Source organism: Lissotriton helveticus, chromosome 4_2, assembly GCF_964261635.1.
Source record: "Lissotriton helveticus chromosome 4_2, aLisHel1.1, whole genome shotgun sequence".
Classification (NCBI taxonomy): domain Eukaryota; kingdom Metazoa; phylum Chordata; class Amphibia; order Caudata; family Salamandridae; genus Lissotriton; species Lissotriton helveticus.
In genome coordinates, this window is record NC_136064.1 from 108,913,507 (window position 1) to 108,936,642 (window position 23,136).

Below are 23,136 nucleotides of genomic sequence, written 5' to 3' on the forward strand. Positions count from 1 at the left end.
CTCTTGGTAGGTTGGGCCATACTTTCAGGCTCCAACACTACTTTTTCACCCTGCCTTTTGCTTTGTGCTCTTGTTTGTACACACACACCAATTCAGGGATACCCAGCATGGCTGCATGGGTTTTTAGTTCAACCTCAGCCCAGGCTGAAGTTTCCAGATCATTGCCACATTCAGTTGGTAGCTTTGGAGAGACGACTACCCGTTTCAGGCCAGTAACACCCCCCTCCACCCCAGTCTAATGTCACCATAGCCATTGCATGATTTGTGGTAACACTGTCAGCATTGGCGACTGGGTAAGTACGACAAATCAACTTTTGCTCAGGGGAATCCAGTGCGTCTCTCACCACAGTGACACTGGCACCTGTATCCCTCAGAGCCTCTATTCTAGTTCCATTAATCCAAGGGTATTGTAAGTATTTCTTTAAGTTGGATGGCCACACGGCTACAGTGGCAAACTCAACTTCCCCCTCTGAAACTAGAACTGCTTCAGTGTGAACCGGATTTGCTCTGGGGACACTGTTGATCCCATCTGGAGACGTACTACACCAGGAGTATCTGTAGCTGTAGAACTAGGGGCCTTCTTGCTAGGGCAAGCATTGTCTCCAGGTAAGTGTCCCAACCGCTTACAGTTGTTAAACCAGGCCTTTGCAGGATCAAGGTTCTTCCCCCCCCAATAGGGCTGTGGAGTATAGGGAGTGTTTTGGTACCCACCCCCTGTGCAGGTTTTTGGGGCCCTTTAGAAGGCTTATACTTTTTATCTGGGGGATTCTCACCACCTTTCCCCTGGCGAGGCTTTGTGTCCACCTTCCTTTGGTCACCCCGAGTGGTTGTCCTTGTCACCCTAGTCTTGACCCAGTGGTCTGCCTTCTTTCCCAATTCTTGGGGAGAAATTAGACCTAGGTCTACCAAATGCTGATGTAACTTTTCATTTGTGCAATTACTTAGTATATGTTCCTTCATAAACAAATTGTAAAGTCCAGTAAAGTCATGCACATTGTGTTCAGTTAACCAACCATCTAGTGTCCTTACTGAGTAGTCTACAAAATCAATCCAGGACTGGTTTTTGGTTTTGGGAGCCCCCTGAATCTAATTCTGTACTCCTCAGCGGCGAGTCAAAATCCCTCAATCAGAGTTCTCTTCATGAGGTCATAGGACCCATAATCCAGCCCAGAGAGGGTCAGTAGTCTGTCTCTGCAGTTACCAGAGAACCCGTTCCCAGAGGAGTGCCCCCCCCAGAGAGTTTTTTTCACGTTTCTCATGTCACAAGCCCTCTGAAAGGCTGTCAACCATTTAGTGATGTCATCACACTCCTCAAACTTAGGGACAATCCCTCTGGGGATTTTATCCTTATTATTTGGATTGCTGCCACCACTGGTGGGTGCGAACCCATATCCTTTCTTTCTCTAGAGCCAGGAGTCTGGACTCTAGATCCAGTCTTTTGGCCAGCCTTGCTAAAAGGCTGTCCTCGTGGAGGCTACCCTCAATGTCCTCACCAGAACGTGGACCACCATCTAGGTCCCCAGAGGTTAACTCTTAGAAGTAAGGAATCAGGGTTCCTTTCTGCCCTAGGAAGTGATGGAGGTGGGCACCTATCTCCATCCTCCTCACCTCCTTCCTCTTCTGCTTGGTCATCACCATTCTCAGAAGGGTGGGCCTTTGCATACTCAGCCAACAGCTCCTGGAGCCTTTGTTTGGTTGGATGTGAGCCCATTGCTATGTTTTTAATTCTACATACGGACCTTACTGCCTGAAAAGACAAGTGAAGGTAAGAGGGGGATGTCAAGCTCCTCAACCATGTCCTGTATGTCATTATGGTAATCTTCACTAATAGCTGGGGTCTGTCTTTGAGAAATTCTAACAAAAAAGGCTCCAACCCCTCTACCCTTGACTACAGTGACTTTTTATGTTCTAAAATTCTAAAGGGACTTAAGCAAGGCCCTAACAAGACTTTTAGTAGTTTGGTAAAAATGCCAATTTGTAAAAATCTGAATTCTAAAGTCAAATTAAGAGCTCTGTGATGTGATCAGGTGGTAACCAAGTAGTCCACAAATGCACAGTTGTGTATCCCGCTGCTGATCCACCAACGTAAGAAACAGGCTCTATATATACTACACCAAAATGAGGTATAGTGTGTATAGAGACCAAGTGACCCAGAGGTAGGCAGCGGTTAAAGTTAGATAGAACCTTACTCTCTAAATGTGGTACAATGGTCGAGCAGTAAAGCAGTATGAGAGGACAGGTGTTAAGCATTTGATGTACACACTCAGTCAGCAAATGAATTCACACACTCAAGAACTGATCTCTAGGCCAATTGTATTTGTATACAAATATATACTGTTGTATTATTTTTAGAACCAAGCAAGGCACTGGTAAGCATTAAATACCTTTCAGTAATAAGTTACTGGATATATAACAGTTTGAAAATGCAATAGAAATTGTACTTTGTTTGATTTACAGGGGATGCAGTAGGATGCAACACTTAAAAAATACAGTACATTGAAATGAATAGGCTTTTTCAGTAAATTACAAGTAAGAAAGGTTGCTCCTAACTTTCACTCGGATTTTAAAATTGCTCTTCTCAAGTTTTGTTTTACTTTGTGTGTCTGAATGGGGGGAGTGATTGCTAGCTTTTCTTAATAATGTTGCCACCTAGGAATTCTTTTTTAAATTACCGTATTTGTTGCTGGCATAGTTCTTGGAGTGTGCTCACTCCTAGGCACGGCACTCCAGTATACCCAAACTCATTTGCGGGCGGGTAGCGGCCATCTTGGACGTGACACGTGCTTCACGCGGTCAGCGGTCTAGTCGCTGCACGCATTATACCGGCACTGGGCTTATAGTATTTAAACAGGCTCATTACGGTCGAGCGCTGCTCCTGAAATGTTGTTCCTAACTTTCACTCGGATTTTAAAATTGCTCTTCACAAGTTTTGTTTTACTTTGTGTGTCTGAATGGGGAATTTGGGAGGAGTGATTGCTAGCTTGTCTTAATAATTTTGCCACCTAGGAATTTTTTAAAAAATGACCGTCTTTGTTGCTGGCATAGTTCTTGGAGTGTGCTCACTCCTAGGCACGGCACTGCAGTATACCCAAACTCATTTGCAGCCAGGTAGCGGCTATCTTGGACGTGACACGCGCTTCTCGCGGTCAGCGGTCCAGTCGCTGCACGCATTATACCGGCACTGGGCTACACCCTATTTAAATGTGCCTGGGTAGAACGCGCAGCGGGCGCGAAGATGGCGCGCCAAAGGCAAGCCCGTCTGCGCCAGTCAGCGCTAAGGCAGGGCTCAGGGCAAGCCATGCTGCCTGTTCTGCCCCCAGCAATAATAACGGCGTTACTATCCAGTATTCCAGCATGTTGTTGAAATCTTTAAGATGCCCTCGCTGCCCCTCATACGGTGTCAACCAGTTAGGGCCTGAGAGTCCAATGGTCTGTCCTGACTGTGGGTTTCTTCCCACCACAAAGCTCCCCGCTGATACCATGACCATTGGTTCCTGCACTCAGGCTTGTATTAAAGCCTGACTCTTTAATACAAGATCTTTGAGGAAGCATCATGCTGATATTGCAGGCTTGGTCACGGATAATTAGTTAGACTTATTATTTATTACGGAGACCTGGCTTGATCCATTCTCCAACCCCATTGTAGCTTTGGCGACCCCTTTCGGCTACAAAATTCACCGGGCGGATCATCCTGTTGGTAGAGGGGGGAGGGCTTGGCCATTCAATACAGAGATCGCTGGTCTCTGCACAGTGAAACATCCACTATTTGGGGAGGATGTGAGGCCCTTGATTTCAGTCTACAACTATCGTCTCACTTCACTCTGGGGGGATCATTACTACATCGACCACCGGGGCAAGCTGGCGCTTTTTTGGAATCCTGTGGAGACGCTTTGGCAGATAAAGTACTCCGTTTCTCTAACTACCTGCTCCTGGGGGATCTTAATATCCATCTTGACCTCATAGAGCTGGCAGATTCTGCAGCTTTTCTGGATATCCTCCAGCTAGCCCAGATCTCACATGGGGTGAAAGACCCGACCTATCAAGGGGGTCATATTCTAGATCATATCTGTGCGAATTTCCTCATGTTAGTGACAAAACCATTACCGGTCACTTGGTCGGATCATTTTCCCATATTCTTTTCATGGACCGTCCAGCGAGCTCCGCCACCAGCTAGTTGCCATCGCTCCCCTACCGCCAGGAAGCTGGATGCTGGGCTACTTAGCTGTCATCTGGCAGCTTCACGTCCTCTCCTTCTCGGCGATCTCGAGGTTAATGTGGCCAAATTTACTGACTGGATCAGGGGTTCGGTCACTGCTCTTTCTTCCTCGGTTCATCGCAAGCCTGGGAGAGAGGCTCCCTCTAAGCCTTGGTTTACCTCGGAACTGAAGTTGCTAAAGCATGCCTGGGCTTTGGAGAGAGCGTGGGGTCTAGTGGCCACTGCCCTATTGCTAAACAGGCCCTCAGAGCTTAACAGAAAATCTATTATTCAGCTATTGAGATAGCCAAAGGCCAGCATTTTGCTACTCGTATTAACCGAGCTAATAATAATTCCAAAGAGATCTTTGCTATTGTGCAGAGTTTCGTAACTCCCATTGCCCAGGAGGTGGCTGTGACCTCTTCTGACATCTGGTGCAATACTCTGTCAAAACATTTTAGGGATAAGATTGTGGACATTCAAGACTCCTTTCAGCAGGCCCCTGAACGGACCTTGACTGCTCCGCTGGGGAGAAAGGGGAGAGATTCAGACCACCTTCTCTCTGTTTCAGCCCGGTGGCTTACGGTCCTCGCTCAGAATTCTCAGAGCTTTGAAATCAGGCTCGCCCAAGGACCCTTACCCGGCTAGGCTTCTGCCCGAAGTGTCTGATACGATCAACATGGAAGTTAACCTTGTGGTCAATCAGTCGCTCCGCGAGGCCTTTGTTCCGCCTTCATGGAAGCAGGCTCTGATACTGCCTCTTCTCAAGAAGCCAAACCTTGATCCGCTGCTCCCTGCCAATTAGCGGCTGATTTCACTCCTGCCAAGTCTGGCTAAAGTTTGTGAAAAGGCAGTGACGTCTCAGCTCACCAACTTTGTTGTGATGGCGGGCTTGCTTCATCCAGCGCAATCGGGGTTCCGTGCTTCCTACAGTACGGAATCAGCACTATTGGAGGTGGCTGAGGCCAGTCGTGACTGCTTAGATGCCGGCGGGAGTAAACATGTAAGTAAATACGTTTTGGTTCTTTGTGCGATTTTCAAAGAATATTTTTAGATTTCAAAACTCCACACAAACTTTTTGGGAGAAAATTGTCAATGTTATCCTATGGAGGAAAACATGTTATCGGCTCACAGGTAAGTAATCGACTGTGGGAGTTAAGGTTCTGGGATTAGACTCAGGGGTCCCCCAGGGTTAGTGATGCACTGTTGTGCACCCTCAGTGGCACTCGGGCGGACGCGTGCAGAGTGTTGAGGCCCAATGTTATCCAATGGGGCATAGGGGGCCTCCGGTTGGTGGCTGCTGGCAAGCAGGCCACTGGGTTGTAGCCTGCAAAGCTCCCAGGGTTAAGGTCAGGGAAAATGGGGAGACTAAGTAGCACAAAAGGTGCACCCTCAGCGGCACTGGGGCGGCCGGGTGCAGAGTGCTGTTTTGACATTGGGTGCCCTGTTTTCTATGGATATCCTAAGGGTTGCAAAAGCACTGCAGGCAGGGAGACGAAGGACTTCTGGGTGCGACCACCTCTTGGAGAGGTAAGTTGGGAATTTAAGGGTTGGTTAGGCACCGTCGGTTTGGGCACACAAGCCCGTGGGGCGTCGGGTGCAGGGATGCCTTTTGGGGTCTGATCTTCTTACCAGCTCCTATACCTATACCTTGGGTAGTGCTAGTTGGCATGGCACACCGGCAGTGTGGCATCTGGATTTAGTTGTTTTGTCTGCACTAGGCCACGCATGCTGCAGTGGTAGTCTGCATGGCTTAGGTGAGGGGTCCCTAGGGGTCCCTCTTCAGTCCACATGCCCTTGGTACCCAGGTACCTTTTACTAGGGCCTTGATGCCCTTTGGCTAAGTCCGCGCTTTAAAAGTCTCATATTCATTCATTCATTCGTTCACTAGGGACTTACAGGGGGCCTGAAGACCAACTGGAGAATCCTTGTCAGGGAAGAAGCAGTGGCACAGGGGACCCGAGTGGCAGGGACCCTATGCACTACAGTTGGAATCACATCAATACCAGGCAAAAGTGGGGACTACCCCGGTCATAAGAGGCCCTTTCTCACACTCCTCTTCCATGCCTGGGTGAAGACTCAAGCCATATAACACGGCTGCGTGTATAAAGATCAGTACCATGGGCTGCTCCTCTGTGGAGCAGTCAGACGATTTACTATTCCTTGACACATAATGGCTACTTCGCTGCTGCTCCTGGACAAATTCCACAGAGCATGCACTATGACTCGTTATATAATGTCCTCCCCTATGGGTTGCTGGAATGCTTTGGTGGACATCTCAGGCGTAGAACAAGTACTTGTGTAGTAGTTACTCTCTGGCGCTTCACAGAGGAACCATCGCGGACATGCCATGGTTGGCTGCCTCAGGCCCATTCCGAAATGTTGATCTGCAGCAGGTGCCTGTGTGAGCGCCAGAGTGTAGTTTTTGACATGGTAACCCCCACTCTTTGCCTGGTATCTGATGCAAATTAGACCAAAGCGCCCTGGGTTTGTGCTAACCAGGTCCCCAGTGCCAGATCTATTGCCATAAAACTGTACAATTATTTCCCCAATTGCCAATACCTTTAGCACTCCTTGTAAGTCCCTAGTAAACGGTACCCTTGGTACCTACGGTAAAAAGGCTAAAGATGATTCCTAAGGTCTTGTGCATGTATTGGGCCACCCTAAGGGACCTCTCAGCACCTACATGCAAACTACCATTGCAGGGTGCGTGCCATGGTGCAGAGATAAGTGAAGACACTCAATGCACACCTCCTGTGTGGCATGCCCATAGACACTACATGCAGTGTAGATAAGTCACCCCTACAGCAGGCTTTACAGCCCTAAGGCATGGTGCACTATACACCTGTGAGGACAGATCTGCATGAGCAGAAATGCCCCTGTAATGTCGAAGTCGATTCTTAGATATTGCAAGTGAGCCGAGAAGCCATTATGAGTACATGTGCTGGACACTAGTGTCTACGAGTCGCCCATCTGCATGATGGCTTTACTGAAACTAGAGATGTATGGTATTAATAAGCCCACACTGACTCCAGTGATGGATTTATTAATACATGCACCCAGAGGGCACCATAGAGGTGCCTACTGAAAACATACCGACTACTAGTGTGTAGACTGACAGGTGCAGACTGGCCTGCCATCACAGGCAGGTTTCCGACCCCTGCAGGTGAGAGCACGCGCTCAGAGGGCAGAGACAACGCCTGCCACAGACGGAGGTGCCGTCACTTCCTCCGAACCGTATGGCTAAAGCAATCGGCATATCAAGGCAGGAGGCTTCAAAGGCATCTGCTGCCTTTGAGATGTGACCCACGGCTTCCACAGACAGGGGAAATGTTCCCCTCATCTCGTCCTGCAGCGGACAAGCTTCCAAGAACCCCTGGAGACTGACAGCCTTCGCAAATCAACAAGCAATCTCCCTTGGAGTAGAGGAGCTATTCCACTGCAGTCCACAGGCACCGGGAAGCAAAGTCTTGTTCACTTTTCTGCTGCTCCCCAGCGAGCTCGACGCAGCAGCCCCCAGGAAGAGGGCCCTGTGCTCCTGAAGGTCAGCTCCGGCCCCCCACCAAGTGAGAGGACACCAGGACCAATACCCGGGGTACCGGATCCCTTGCAGCAAGCAGAGACCTTCAGAGTCCAGCCGGGACTCCAACGACTCCAAGACAACGCAGCTGCCGAGGGAAGTCAGCACTTCCAGAGTGGCCCAGCTGTCCTGATTTTCCACCCTCATCCAGCGAGACCGATGACCGCAAGGTTCCACGGCACACAGAGCCCTTCAGACCTTTCTAATTTGCAGCTGAACACCTCAGCCCTGGTATCGACGAACCTACTATGCTCGATTGGTCCCGAGACCTTTGTGGCTCGAGCCCCCCTTTGGGAGCTCCGGGAATAGTCCTTAAGTCGCCCTCTGCAGCCTGTTTTTATGTGCCCCCCCCACCCTCCTTACTGGCATAGCACGCACGTCTACCAAAGCGACCAGCCCTCTGCAACCAGAGGACCCAAGGCACGTAACGAGAACCTGCTGGTAGTACTTTGACAATGGCCCACTACGACCCTACGTCCCGAAGAACACCCCTGAAAACCAACCATAAATATATGTATGCGATCTTTCCCTTTTCTCCCATAGGAAAGCAATGTGTGTAAAGGTGCATTTAAGTGAACATTTACTTAACTGCTAAAATCTATAATTAAAAAAGTACTTCCTTGCTATCAAAGTTCTTGGAATCAAAAGCTATATAAAAATACGACTTGTTTTTCTAAATTGGTTTCGGATTTATTCTTACGTGCATGTCTCATTTATTGCCTGTGTGTGTGTCAACAAATACTTCGCACTTCCCTCTGACAAGCCGAACTGCTTGTCCACACTACCATAAAAGAAGGCTTTTGGGTTATCATGTGTGCCTCTGTAAACCAAGTGGGGTTTGCCTGGACTCTAAACCAAGTGGGGTTTTCCTGGACTCTATACACAATGTACTACATTTTGGTCCACTAAATAAAGTGCCAGCTTCCTACAGAGGGCAAATATACATGTCCGCTGAGCATTTAGATGCCCTTTCGAAGTGTGAATTAAACTGTACGATTCAGACTAATCCAAAACTACGCACAAATGTAGAGGCACAGCTACACACTTGCAAAATAGCAGTCTGCCAAACACGTAGCATAACACTTCCCACATAGGCCCGTACATACAACAGCATCTATTGCTTAAACATCTTTCTCACTCATGGAGCTTTAAATTCACACAGAGGCATAGCAGGGATGTGGAATTCCTATAGCCCGACGCCCAGGACATATTGTTTGGGGTCAAGGGCAACAAGTTTTCATGTGTATTTTGTCCTTGGGACAAGTAGGCCCAACACCCTGCAGCAGAAACCCTTTGGCTCCCAGTTTGCAGCACCACATTATGGATCAGGGAAGGGCACTGTCTGCAGTTTAGGTAATATGCTAATGCTGTTCAAACTTGTATGAATGGTTCATTATTTGAAAGCCTTTATTATTAGGGCGAGTGCTCTAATTAATGTTGTAAGCTCTGACTGCATTACTGACAGTGGTTCCAGTATTAATATGTGTACACACGTTTTCAAAGTTAAGCAACATGAGGCTATTATAATGCTCCCAGAATGCTCTGATTTGTTGCAAATATTTGCAGAAGCTTAAAAGCAAGATTGATGATCCTTTGCTTTCAAAATACAATGTTCATAAAAAAATGAAAGCACAAAAAAAACATCTCTAAACCACTGTAAAATGTTAGGTACATTTTCTTTGCAGCATAATTTATTAACATGTTGATGCATGCTAGTATTTCCCAAAAATATTCATAATGGAAAATCAGTGTAACCAGTTTCAATAGGATTATGGGAAACACAAAAACAAGCATTGGCAAAGCCAGAAGGTCTGAAATTGGTGGTCAGCTTTTTAGTTTTGGCAATGTGTGACTTGTTTTGGCATGGTTTTAGTAAAACCTCACTGGTGTGGGAGCTGTCCAGCCCTCACCGTTATAACAAGCATTGGCAAAAGTTGTTTTTGGTCTCAAAAAAAGCACACAGCCACAGTAGTTACTGGCACTGAACAAAACTACTTTGTGTGCCTATATGCTCCTAGTGAAAGAGCAGAATGCAGTCACTCACAGTGAAGCCAGACGATACAGTGAGAGAGACAGTATTTTAATAAACTCAAAAAGTCAGGGTTGACGCCAAACAAAATTAGGGACCCAATTATGGAAGAAAGTCTCCAAAGTGCACCCCTGGTATACGTCCTTGAATTAAGTGCAGCTGTACGGCTTTCGTGAATTCCCAAGAATTTACAGAAGTAGGACAAGAAATAGTACTCCTAGAAAATATTTATGAACTGCATTTTAGCAAGAGCAAAAGTTGCATATGTAGATTTCCTCATACGAAAACCAGAGTGTTTGCATGTTCACTTTCCCTCCAACCACTTTTTTCCCCAACTCTGGAAGAAGGTTTAAGTCTGCCATTGTCAAGAGTAAACTGCCAACATTTCTCAGGATGAGAATAAGTTAGAAAAGAGTTGTTGAAAACCCTTAAAACATCTAAGTTAGTAGGTTTGGACAGACTCAAAAGGGCATTCTAACCCTGGAAATATTGCTTACCACTTCATTTCAGCGCCCTAGTATGTAGATCTGTGAAAAGGTGGCAACATAAGGGGATTGCAAGTATTCAAACACTACTATGGTATGAGCCCTGGCATAATCAGAGAGGCTATAATCCGAGTTCCTATATAATGAGATTACTGCCATAATTTATTGCCACAGTACATGGCACCAAAGGGACAAGTGGATTTTGTTACAGGACAAGTAGATTTATGAAGTAACCTGCCCCATGGACAAGTAGATGTTTTATGAAATTCCACACCCCTGCATAGTGACAAAATATAAGAGCATGGCTCTGGTCCACATGCACAACATCAAACACTATACATGCCGGCCTCATGACAGACCTGCTGTTACCAGTCACCCAATACACCGAGTGCAACTACAATACAAACATGCCGCTGGAAACAAAATCACGGTCTGAAATAATACTGAACTTCATAACATTCAAACCAGTAATTACATGCACTTTGAAAATTGAAAATCAACTTCTGAATAGCAGTAAATTACCAAACAACCTTGCACATCAGTTCACAAAACAAAGTAGGCAAACGCGATAAAAAGATCACAGGAGCAGTCAACGAGAAAATTACACTATATTCAATTTCCTTCACTTCAGCTCAGGAACAGTCTAACAGCTGGTAATGGAAAGCCAGATTTCTCACCTGCTGGATCCCAAGGAGGAGGTAAAAAATACTGTCTGGTTCATAGCGCTCTCCGTTTGGCCTTGTAACTTCTTTCACAAAGTTTACAAGGCCATAATTGAGTTCTGTTGCAGTACATGTCAAGAGGTCATCCTTAATTCGAATGGGTTTTGCTGCCAAGAAAAGACAGAAAAAGCTCATGGGATGAAGCACACAATCACAATTTTATTTGTAAACATTTGATTTATGAATGTAATACTGCAGAGCCTGCATTGGGATGGATAATGTTACTTACCCAGTAAGCATTGGTACATGGCATGTAGAGCTGTAGATTCACATGATTTGCCTACTCCTACCATCTAGCGTTGGGTCCGGATTTTGGAAAACTTCAAACGAAGAAGTTTTCCAAAATCCAATGACTGACAACAGAGCCGAGAAGATACAAGAAAACAATCAGGACAAAACCCTCGACCTGCCAAGAAGAACGGGACAACAAGAACAGTTCCAAAACAAACATCCTGGACAATTAGACCACCAAGTCCTACACTCATAGCCCCAGCCCTGAGGAAGACCTTCCTAGAAACCCTCACGGTCCCCTGCACGAAGGTCGAAACGTGTCGGCACCAACGCAACTCACAGTTTTTTTGCACGTGACTCAGAGGACTGCCACATTAAATTATAAAGTGGAAATGACAGATTAGTTTAGCAGACAAAAGACGATCTAAACAGGAAGGAAAATGCTACTTACCAGTATGCATCTGTTCTTGGCATGTAGAGCTGCAGAATTCTACACTTGGCATTAGATCGCCACCTGGTGTTGGGCTCGGATGATTGCATGTTGTTGTTGTCTTGGAAGAAGTCTTTTGTAGTCATGAGATAGGTGACTCCTCCCTTGGACGATAGTGCGCATGGGCATCGGCTCTATCCTTAGATTGTTTTTCGCCATGACGGGAAATGATGGAGTTAGTAGAAATAAAGAAGGGATGTCCATGTGTATATCTAATTAAGATGAAACTGGAACAGATACAGGAGGTGGGAGGGCGTGTAGAAATCTGCTACTCTACATGCCAAGAACAGATGCATACTGGTAAGTAGCATTTTCCGTTCGAGGCATATGAGCTGCAGATTCTACACTTTGCATTGATTGTGCAGCAGTGTCTCCCCTTAGCGGTGGTCACCTGGCTCCGTTGCAGTAGTTTGAAAGTGAGTTTTCAGGAGAGCTTGGCCTACTGCAGCTTGCTGCTTGGCTTGCACATCAACATAGTAGTGTTTAGTGAAGGTGTGTGTTGTAGACCATGTTGCTACCTTGCAGATGTCCTCTAGTGGTATATTTCCAAAGAAAGCCATAGAGGCTCCTAGTTTGCGTGTGGAATGCGCTCCAGGAGGAACTGTTAATGTATGTTTTGCTTTTTGATTGCATAATTGTATACATTTTACAATCTACCTTGCAATTCCAGCTTTAGAGATGGGGTTGCCCTTATGTGGTGGAGAGAAAGCTACAAACAGTTGCTTTGTTTTGCGAAAGGATTTGGTCCTATCTATATAATAGAGAAGAGCTCTAAACATCTAGTGTGTGTGTAGAGCTCTTTCTGCTACAGAGTCTGGGTTTTGGAAAAACACTGGTAACTCTACAGATTGTTTTAAATGAAACGGAGTGATGACTTTTGAAAGGAATTTAGGATTTGTTCTGAGAACCACTTCATAACGGTGTAATTGTAAAAATGGTTCTTGTATAGTGAAAGCTTGAATATCACTAACTCTCCTAAGAGAGGTAATAGCTACTAGAAAAGCTGTTTTCCATGTGAGGCATTGCAGTTCACATTTGTGTAGTGGTTCAAAAGGTGGTCCCATGAGCCTTGTAAGAACAATGTTTAGGTTCCACACTGGAGAGGGTGGTAACCTGGGAGGAATGATTCTTTTTAATCCTTCCATAAATGCTTTAATAGCAGGCACTCCGAATAAAGACAGATGCTGTCCATTTTGTAAATATGCTGCAATAGGCTGCCAGATGTAGGCGTATAGATGAATATGCCAAGTTACATCTTTGTAAATGTAGAAGGTAGCAAATGATATTTTGGATTGAAGCATCTAGGGGATCAATTTGGTAATTGTTGCAGTAAATGGCAAATCTTTTCCATTTAGCGGAATAACAAGCTCTAGAAGTAGGTCTCCTGGCTTCTTTAATGATATTCATACAGTCTGGTGGTAGGTTAAGATAACCAAACTCTAAGACCTCAAGAGCCAGATCGCCATATTCAGTTGGCTTGGGTATGGATGTCTGATGTCTCCATGGTTTTGCGTTAGCAGGGATGGTGTCAGACGTAGTTTTTGGTGTAGAACTAGGGATAGTTCTAGCAGTGTTGTATACCACGGTTGGCGTGCCCATCATAGGGTAGGGAAAAGGTTCATCTGGGTCTGCCCTTCCCCCTATGCTATACTCATCATCATTTGGAGGTGTATGTGGTGAAGAATGAGGAGGAGAGTTTTCAGGAGAATTTTGAGGTGAAATGTTATGTTATGTTATTTAATTTTATAAGGCGCTCAGCTACCCAAGGGTTTCCCGGCGCCGCCTGCATAGGTCAAAAAACAAATACAGAAGAGGGCCTATTGATTAAAGAGCCAGGTCTTCAACCTCCCACGGAAGTGCTCGAAACTAGGCTAGTTTCTTAAAGACAGAGGAAGAGAGTTCCACAAGGTAGGCCCTAAATAAGAAAAGGAACGCCTACTCTAGATAATCTGTATCTAGGAACCACAAATTTTGTCTGACTAGCTCAACGAAGAGAACGAGGAGGAACATACAGTTGGACAATAGATTTTCGATATTGGGGGGCCTTACCCATTTTAATCTTGTACATTTAGGTTAAGGTCTTAAATTTAATGCGGCTCTCCACTCTCAACCAGTGGAGGTCGCGAAAAAAACTAGACACAGAAGAGAATTTGGGAACTTGACAGAGCAGTCGGGAAATGTTAAGAGGAACAGGAGATGAAGGAGAAGGAAGTATAGGAGAAGAAGGGTGCATAGGAGATGAGGCAGAGTCCTTCTTCTTGACAGGCACTGCAGGTGTAGGTGCTGTGTCTGACTTCCTCTACCTGTGTGGTGTAGCGGATACATGACCTGTCTTTTTGTCAATGTAGATCTTCTTTTGTAGAGGATCAGGTTGGAAAAGGTCTTCTCCTTGAGGAACCTTTGCTGGCGCTGATGTTTTCGGTTCCGGGCGTGGTTGCTGCTTGTCTTTAGCCTTAGGAGTTGTTATTGTGTCCTTTGGCGTAGATTTCAGCACCAAAGGTATTGTTTTCAGAGTCGTAGGCTGTTTCGAGGGCTTGAGCGCATCGGAGTCAGGCCTTGTAGGTTTCCGTACCGAAGATATTGGCTTCGGAGTTGAAGCTGGTATCGTCGGCCTCGAGGTGTCAGGCGCTGGCTTCATAGTTTTGTCTTTAGAAGTCGACTGTTTCGGAGCCGGGACTTCTTTTGGTTTCGGTGCCGAGGGAGCTGGTGGGATCGGCATGTGCGGCTTGCTCGGTAAGGAGCTACCGGAAGGCTTGAGTATTTTCTTCGGATCCGGGTTCGATGGCGGGGCTTTCGAAGTGTTTTTTTGGGCGCGACTGGGCCCCGGAGGCGGAGTGTTGACCTTTGCCTTCGATTTGGGTGCTGGGTATGGGGCAGGGGCAGTAGTACTCACGCGCTGACCAGATGGTATGGAGTCATCGGAGTCGTCTGCCCCGGATACGATTTGGAGATCATCTGAATCTTCTTCGGGGACGAGCGGAACTTCTTCGTCGAAGATATCCACCGGTTCCGGAGCTGATCTCTGCATGTCGTGTCGACGGGCCCTCCGATCTCGAATGGTCTTCTTGGATAGAAAGGATGCACAGGCTGAACAGCTGGATTTGTCGTGTTCTGGAGATAAGCACAGGTTACAGACCTCGTGATGGTCACTGTGTGGAAACTTTGCTCCACACTCGGGGAATCTTTTAAATGGTGTCCTTTTCATGAGGTGTTTGCCTCAAGGCATGAATAGACCCAATGGCCCGCGTCGATGACCGAAATTGAGCTGATGGAGTCGAGTCGACGTTTATCGATATCGAAAGTAGTTTGGTGAAGTTTGAATATGTTTTTACGCGTCAAAGTAGATTTTGAACCAGAGCGGAAAAGTTTTATCCGAATCCAGTGACGGGAAAAAAACAATCTAAGGATGGAGCCGATGCCCATGCGCACTATCGTCCAAGGGAGGAGTCACCTATCTCGTGACTACAAAAGACTTCTTCCAAGACGACAAAAACATGCAATCATCCAAGCCCAACACCAGGTGGCGATCTAATGCAGTGTAGAATCTGCAGCTCATATGCCTGAAACAAGAGCGTTTTCAAACTTCTCTGAGCACATATGTTTTAGGACCTCTCAGTTATAGACTATCGAGAATAAATAGATCGCAATGTATCCCGATAAAACAGTAAAACCAAGAATGACTTACTGAATTGATGAGTTCTTAACAAACAACAAATTCTGATTTATGTTTTGCACTGGGTTTTTTATATTTGTACAATCTTCATGAAAATGAATGTATAGGACAGTTTGTACTAAATCAACAAAAAGTAATGTGTAATGATTTGTACATTTGGTTTTAACAATCCTTGAGAATATGAAGTAAAATACAGTCTTGAAAAGGTACAAAATTGAAGAATCCGGTTGCTGAGGTGAAAAATCTGGGCATTTGGCTGGATTCTATGCTCCGTTTTTCTTGTCATACCAAGAAAATAGCTGCGACCTGCTTTGGTTACCTACGGGGGCTCAGGCCGGTGCTGAAATTTTTTGACGCCCGACTCGTCAATTGATTATTCAGGCAGTCATATTGTCTAGGCTTGACTATGCGAGCTCGTTGCTGCTTGGGGCCAATCAGGCTGAAATTACGAGATTGCAGCGCGTTCAGAACACGGCAGCCAGGGCTTTAGTCGGTCTCCCTAGATTTTGTTCTGCTAGAAGCACTATTATCAAGCTCCACTGGCTGCCTGTGCTTCAGAGGATAGAATTTAAGACTCTTTGTCTTGCTTTTAAGATATTAAAACTTGCCTCTCCTCAGATATTGGAGCATCTCATTCTTCCTTACACTCCTTCCCGTCTGCTGAGATCTTGTGGAGAAAATTTAGCTGTAGTCCCTCGTTTTCTAAGGAGCAGGTCCGGCGGTCGCTCTTTTAGAGTGCTTGCCCCTAAACTTTGGAACTCTCTTCCTGCCCATGTGCGTGCTCTTGATGACCTTCTGACATTCAGGAAAGCTGTAAAAACCTATATCTTCCCAAACAGGCATTAACTTTCCTTATCTTGGATTCTTTCTTTCGCTCGGTTTGTGTTGTGTTCCTTTCCAGGCGCAGCGCCGGGACGCCTCTTAGCTGGGGCAGCTGTGCGCTTAAAAATGGAGTTAACATAACATAACATATTGCTACATAAGTATAGAGATGTAGCCTATGTCCATCTACCATAGTTGCAAAATCAAGGTAAGTATTGAGTTGATCTATAGAAAACTGGCATAGGTAATAAAGTAAAGCCTAGGCAAAACAAGTAGTACGAAAATTGATAGCCACAGAGGTAATGTTGCATGAATATCGTTGCATAGACTATAAAGCAGTACGCTCCCCAAGCGGTGGCTAATCTGAAGGTGTTGCAATTGTTTGAAATAGTGTCTTAAGCACTGCGTGGCCTACATTAGCCTGTTGTTGTGCTAACATATCCACACAATAGTTGGGTAAATGTGTGTGGTGTAGACCATGTAGCTGCTCTACATAGGTCAGTTAGAGGAATGTTGCCTAAGAAGGCCATAGTAGCCCCTATTTTGAATGTAGAATGCGCTCTAGGGGAATGGATAAAGTTCTCTTTGCTTTTGCGTAGCATGCTTGAATACATTTAACAATCCATCTTGAAATACCGGATTTAGAGATGGGATTGCCTTTGTGAGGTGGAGCAAATGCAACAAACAATTGTTTTGTTTTGCGAAAAGCTTTGGTCCTTTCAATGTAATACAATAAGGCTCTTCTAACGTCTAGCGTGTTTTGAGCTATTTCTGCTACTGAATTAGGATGAGGAAAGAACACAGGTTACTCTACTGATAGGTTAATATGAAAAGCACAAACCACTTTGGTAAGGAATTTTGGATTAGTGCAAGAACAACTATCTTTGTGGAGTTGAAAGAAAGGTTCTTCTAGGGTTAGAGCTCGTAGCTCACCAACTCTCCTCAATGAAGTGATGGCAATGAGGAAAGCAACTTCCATGAAAGAAAATGTAGAGGGTAATTATGTGAGGGTTAAAAGGGTGGACCCATAAGTCTTGTAAGGACAATATTAAGATTCAATACTGGTGTGGGTGGAAGTCTTGGTGGTATAACTGTTTTCAGGCCTTCCATAAAAGCTTTGATTACAGGGATTTTGAATAGCAATAAATGTTCTCTGTTTCGCAAATATGCAGCTAACGCTGAAAGGTGTAAACAAATAGATGTGTAAGCCAACCCTGTTTGCTGTAAGTACAGCAAGTAACAGATAATGTTTTGTACAAGAGCGTCTAGAGGATTGATCTTGTTGTTATTACAATAGACATCAAATCTTTCCCATTTTGCTGCATAGCAAGCTCTGGTAGAAGGTTTTCTTGCTTCTTTTAAAGTAGTCGTACATTGCAGTGGTAGATTGAAATAACCAAAATAAGACTTCAGGAGCCAGATCACTAGGTTGAGCGCCTTGGGTTTTGAATGTCTGATTTCTCCATGGCTCTGACTGAGGAGACTGCAGATGAGATGTAGTTTTTGATGTGGAACCACTGACCGTTTTAACAGGGTGGTGTGCCAAGGTTGATGGGCCCATGTGGGGGCTTCTAGAATCAGTGTGTGGGATGTTTGCCTGAGATTCCGAACCAGTAACAGAAGTAGTGGGAGAGGTGGAAAAGCGTAGGCAAATATCCTTGACCAGTTGATCCATAGAGCATTGCCTTTAGATCGAGGGTGTAGAAACCTGTATGCGAAGTTTGGGCATTTTGCATTGTCTACCGTGGCGAAGAGGTCTATTTGTGGAAATCCCCATTGTTGGGAGTGTGGATGGAGAACTTGGGGATGAAGTTCCCACAAGTGAATTTGCTGCCTCTTTCTGCTGAAGAGGTGGGCAATCTGATTGTTTACTCCTAGAAGGTGTTCCGCCAGGAGATAGATCCTGTGATGTATTGCCCAGTACCAAATGTTTTGAGAGACGTGACAGTTGGAGAGAGTGTGTCCCTCCCTGTTTTTGCATTTAGTACATTGCTGTCATGTTTTCTGTGTGGACTAGGACAGCTTTGCCAAGGAGATGTGTTTGAAAAGCTTTGAGGGCTAGGAACACCGTCAGAAGTTCTAGGTAGTTGATGTGGAGACTTTTGTGATTTTTGCCCCACAGACCCTGGATTCTGTAATCTTGGAGATGGGCACCCGACCTGTGAGATGTGCCTGCTGTTAGCATGATCTGTGGCATAGGGTCTAAAAAGGGCCACCCTTTTGAAACATTTTGTGGGTTCCACCACTGCAGAGAGCGATGGGTGCGGCTGTCTACCAACACTAGATCGATGAATTGACCCTACGACTGATTCCACTAACGTGCTAAGCACTATTGCAGGGGACGCATGTCAAGCCTTGCATGGGGTACGATTGCAATGAAAGACGCCATCATTCTCAGCAGTTGCATGAAAACTCTTGCTGGTAATGGATGGTTGAAACTTTAGTACCATAGCCAATGTTAATTCTGGCTGCATTGGGAGAGGCTAGAGCCTTGAGAGTGTCGATAGTGGCTCCTAGATAAGACTGCATCTGTGAAGGACGCAGGTGAGATTTATGTGCATTGATCATAAAGCCGAGTTGATGAAGTAGGTCGATTGTGATCGGAGTGTGTCATAGACAGTTTTGGTAAGTGCTGGCCTTGATGAGGCAGGCGTCTAGGTAGGGGAAGACGTGAATATGTGGTCTTCTGAGATGAGCGGCTACTACTGGCAGACATTTGGTGAATACTCTGGGAGCAGTGGTAACTCCGAACTGAAATACTTTGAACTGGTAATGTTTGCGTGCTATCACAAATCTGAGGTATTTGCAATGAGCTGGATGAATTGGAATGTGAAAATATGCGTCTTTTAAGTCTAGAGAAGACATAAAATCGCCCTTCTGTGAAAGTGGAAGTACCTGTTGAAGAGTCACCATGTGAAAGTGCTCTGACAGTATGTAGTCGTTCAACTCTCTGAAATCCAGTATAGGTCTTAACGAGCCATCAATTTTAGGGATCACAAAGTAGAGAGTAGACCCCTGAACCTTGGTACTGAAGTGAAACTGGTTCTATGGCTCCTTTCAGTAAGAGAGATTCCACTTCTTGTTTGAGCAACAGCAAGTGGTCTGGCGACAATTTGTGAGAGCGAGGTGGAATATTTGGAGGATTGGCGGTACGTTCCAGGCAATAACCATGTTGGATAACTCTAAACACCCATTTGTCGGTTGTTATGGATTGCCAAATGTTATGGATTTGCAACGGGAGAAGCCACGCGATGGAGCCGGCTTAAACTACTTTTCCAAATTTCTGCCACATTGGGCTATCTGACCCGTATGATCCTGGTTACGAAATTGAAGTGTCTTTCACTTAAAAAGAGAATAAATTTTAAAATAACGGTCTTTGTCTGGATGGAAGAATACATTTATATCTAGTTCTAAGAAGAACTCATTCTAGTTGCCCTGAAGAAGTCCGTGGAGGACGAAACGCGTTGGCTACATTTGTGAAGAACCAAATAAAGATTTAACTTCTAAAAACATCCAAGATTCTGCTACCGAATGTTTTTCCATTGTGACTCATCAATTTTGATTACTACTGTACATGTTTAATAGTTTGTATGCTGGATCAGTATTGCTAAAAATTGTATGTTGGAACAATTTCTTGTTCTAGGAGATTTAGGGTAATAGAATCTCCGATCCGGAGCACCATAAAGATAGAATAAACGAGGCAATACACAGGATAGGTGCAATTGTGCTTAAAAACCCCTTTCCCCAGTTCTTTTGCTCTCAAAATGGGGAGAAACTGTTGAAGTCTTCCCCCAAGAAGTGAGGAAGTGCTTAGGTCTGAGGGTGGTGACTTGGATCCTCCCCGGTAAAAGGAGCGCCGAAAGGAACCCCTGTCTGAAGGAAACAAAACCGCTCCATTGGATTTTGCTACTTCAGTGTCCTTTTTCATTTTTCCGAGCAGTTGATTTAACTCGGGGCCAAAAAGATGTTCTTTGGCAAAAGGAGTATTAAAAAAAAATTGTTGGACTTCGGGCTTAAAACCGGAGATACCTAACCAAGCTTGCTTTCTGAGTAGGACACTAGTGTTGACCTCTCTAGCTGCGATGTCAGCAGCATCTAGAGCACACCTATATAGAAGAGTTGGAATGAATATGCTACTTACCAGTATGCATCTGTTCTTGGCATGTAGGGCTGCTGACATTCATATCTATAGCATAGATCGCCGCCGAGTGTTGGGTCCGGATGATTGCACATTGTTGTCCTGGAAGAGTCTTCGAAGTATCATGAGATAGGTGGCTCCTCCCCTGGACTACAGTGCGCATGGGCATCGACTCCATCCCAGATTGTTTTTAGCCATTGTGGCGAAGATGGAGTGTAACAGTGTGAGCGATGGCCATGCTAAGAGTAAGTGTAAATTCTGCAGCCGCTACAGGCGCCGGGGAGGAGGGCGGGCGATATGAATGTCAGCAGCCCTACATGCCAAGAACAGATGCATACTGGTAAGTAGCATATTCAGTTCGAGGCATGTGGGCTGCTGAATTCATATCTATAGCATAGAATATATAGCAGTCCCTCCATTAGCGGCGGCCGCCTGTGCCAGCTGCAGACGTATGAAAAAGTGTTTTTAGAACAGCCTGCCCCACAGCTGCTTGCTGCTTTGAGTGCACATCTACACAGTAGTGTTTAGTAAATGTGTGTGGGGTAGACCATGTGGCTGCTCTACAAATGTCTTCCAAAGGGATATTACCTAGGAAAGCCATGGAGGCCCCCAACTTGCGGGTGGAGTGGGCTCTGGGGGGGACCGTTAAAGTGCGCTTAGCCTTGAGATAGCAAATTTGAATACACTTAACGATCCACCTGGCTATACCTGCTTTGGAAATGGGGTTGCCTTTGTGTTGGGCAGAAAAGGCAACAAAGAGTTGTTTCGTCTTCCTAAAATCTTTGGTCCTATCGATGTAGTACATCAAAGCTCGTTTGACGTCAAGAGTGTGGAGCATCCTTTCAGCCACTGTCTCAGGATTTTGAAAGAACACAGACAGTTCAATAGTCTGATTGACATGGAACTGTGAAACCACCTTAGGAAGAAATTTAGGGTTAGTGCGGAGCACCACCCTGTTTGAGTGAATCTGTATGAATGGCTCTTGTACAGTGAGCGCTTGGAGTTCACTAACACGTCGCAGTGACGTTATGGCTATTAGGAAAGCAACTTTCCATGTTAAGAACTGAATCTCGCATGAGTGTAGAGGCTCAAAAGGTGGGCCCATCAGTCTGGTGCGGACCACATTAAGGTTCCATACAGGAGCTGGCGGGGTTCTGGGAGGAATGACCCGTTTCAGTCCTTCTAGAAAGGCCTTAATGGCAGGCACTCTGAAAACTGAGAGATGCTACCTGTTTTGGAGATAAGCCGCTATGGCGGATAAGTGTATCCGAATGGAAGCGTACGCCAGATTGCATTTGTAAAGATGTAACAAATAACAAATTATGTTGTGAGTAGATGCATCAAGCGGGTTGATGTTGTGTTCTGCACAGTAAATGACAAACCGCTTCCATTTGGCTGCATAGCATGCTCTGGTGGTGGGCTTTCTTGCCTCCCGTATGATATCCATGCAGTCGGGAGGTAAGTTAAGGTAGCCAAATTCTAAGACCTCAGGAGCCGGATCGCCAGGTTGAGCTGTTGCGGATCTGGGTGCTGACTGTCGCCATAGCTCTGCGTCAAAAGTCTGGGTGTGAGGTGCAGCCTTTGATGCGTTACCACGGAGAGTTCTAGAAACGTGGTGTACCATGGTTGGCGTGCCCACGTCGGAGCAACCAGGATGAGTGTCATCGAGTGTTGCTTTAGCTTTCGTGCCACCAGCGGTATGAGAGGTGCTGGGGGAAAAGCGAAGGCAAATCTGCCTGACCAGTTCATCCATATCGCATTGCCCTGCGACTGTGGGTGAGGGAACCTGGAGGCAAATCTTTCTGAGCTGGGATGGTGCAGTGAGCTAAAAAACGGTGATGGATCAAGCCCTGATCTTAGGACTGGGTAAGAGTGGTCTGCTTAATTCAGACACTCTGTTCATCACCACCCCCTTTTCTGAATCATTTTGTCCACCATAAGCGTGGAAGGGTATACTCAGATGTGAGTCCCTTGCTCATTGCACCATCAGGATTCAAGCAAGCCGGGCCGACGACGGCTGAAATGCCAGAAACCGGTCCCCGGAAGCTTGTTTCCTTCCCAGTATAAGAATTGGCTTGGTAGTTTGGTTTGCCCTGTTCCCATCATGCACTGGGACAGGAACAGACTAATTTGCATGTAGCCAGGTTCTGAGCTGGGATGGTGCAGTGAGCTAAAAAACGGTGATGGATCAAGCCCTGATCTTAGGACTGGGTAAGAGTGGTCTGCTTAATTCAGACACTCTGTTCATCACCACCCCCTTTTCTGAATCATGATTTGCATATAGCCATGTCTGAAATGGGGTGGCTGAGTGGGCTAAAGAATGGTGATGGATTAAACCCAGATCAGTTGACTGGGGGTGAGTGTTTGATTTGCTCAAACGCTCCGTCCATCATCCCCTTTTGTATCGGATTTCCAGACTGGCAGGAACTGCTGGAGTCTCCCCCCGACAGGTGTTGTATGGTCGGGGGGCAGTGGCAAGGCGTCACTGTTTGTTGGTGGCGGAGGTTCTGGAGTTGTTGTTTCCACGACCTCTGCCCTTGGTGCTGCTGCCACGATAGCCGCCTCTATTCTGCTTGTTGTAAGAGGTCTGCGCCCCACTTTTAGTGTACTGTGTTTGCTGGGACATCTGGCCTCTGGAAACACCTCTATTGCCTGAGCGACGAAAAGTACTACCCCTGAACTGTTGGGACTGGAGAGCCCCCATGGACTTTGCAGTCTCGGTGTCTTTCTTTATTTTTTCCAGGGTGGTATCCACCTCAGGTCCAAAAAAG

The 23,136-nt window shown here is 45.9% G+C and overlaps 1 protein-coding gene across 6 annotated transcripts in view; it reads right to left on the reverse strand.

Moving 5' to 3' along the window:
* ZMYM3 (zinc finger MYM-type containing 3) overlaps positions 1–23,136 on the reverse strand; it is a 451,345-nt gene that overhangs the window by 49,424 nt on the left and 378,785 nt on the right. For all 6 annotated transcript variants that reach the window (XM_078640225.1, XM_078640224.1, XM_078640229.1 and 3 more), the window contains one exon: positions 10,967–11,118. In XM_078640225.1, coding sequence (XP_078496351.1) covers positions 10,967–11,118 — 152 coding nt within the window. The remainder of the gene's footprint in view (positions 1–10,966; positions 11,119–23,136) is intronic.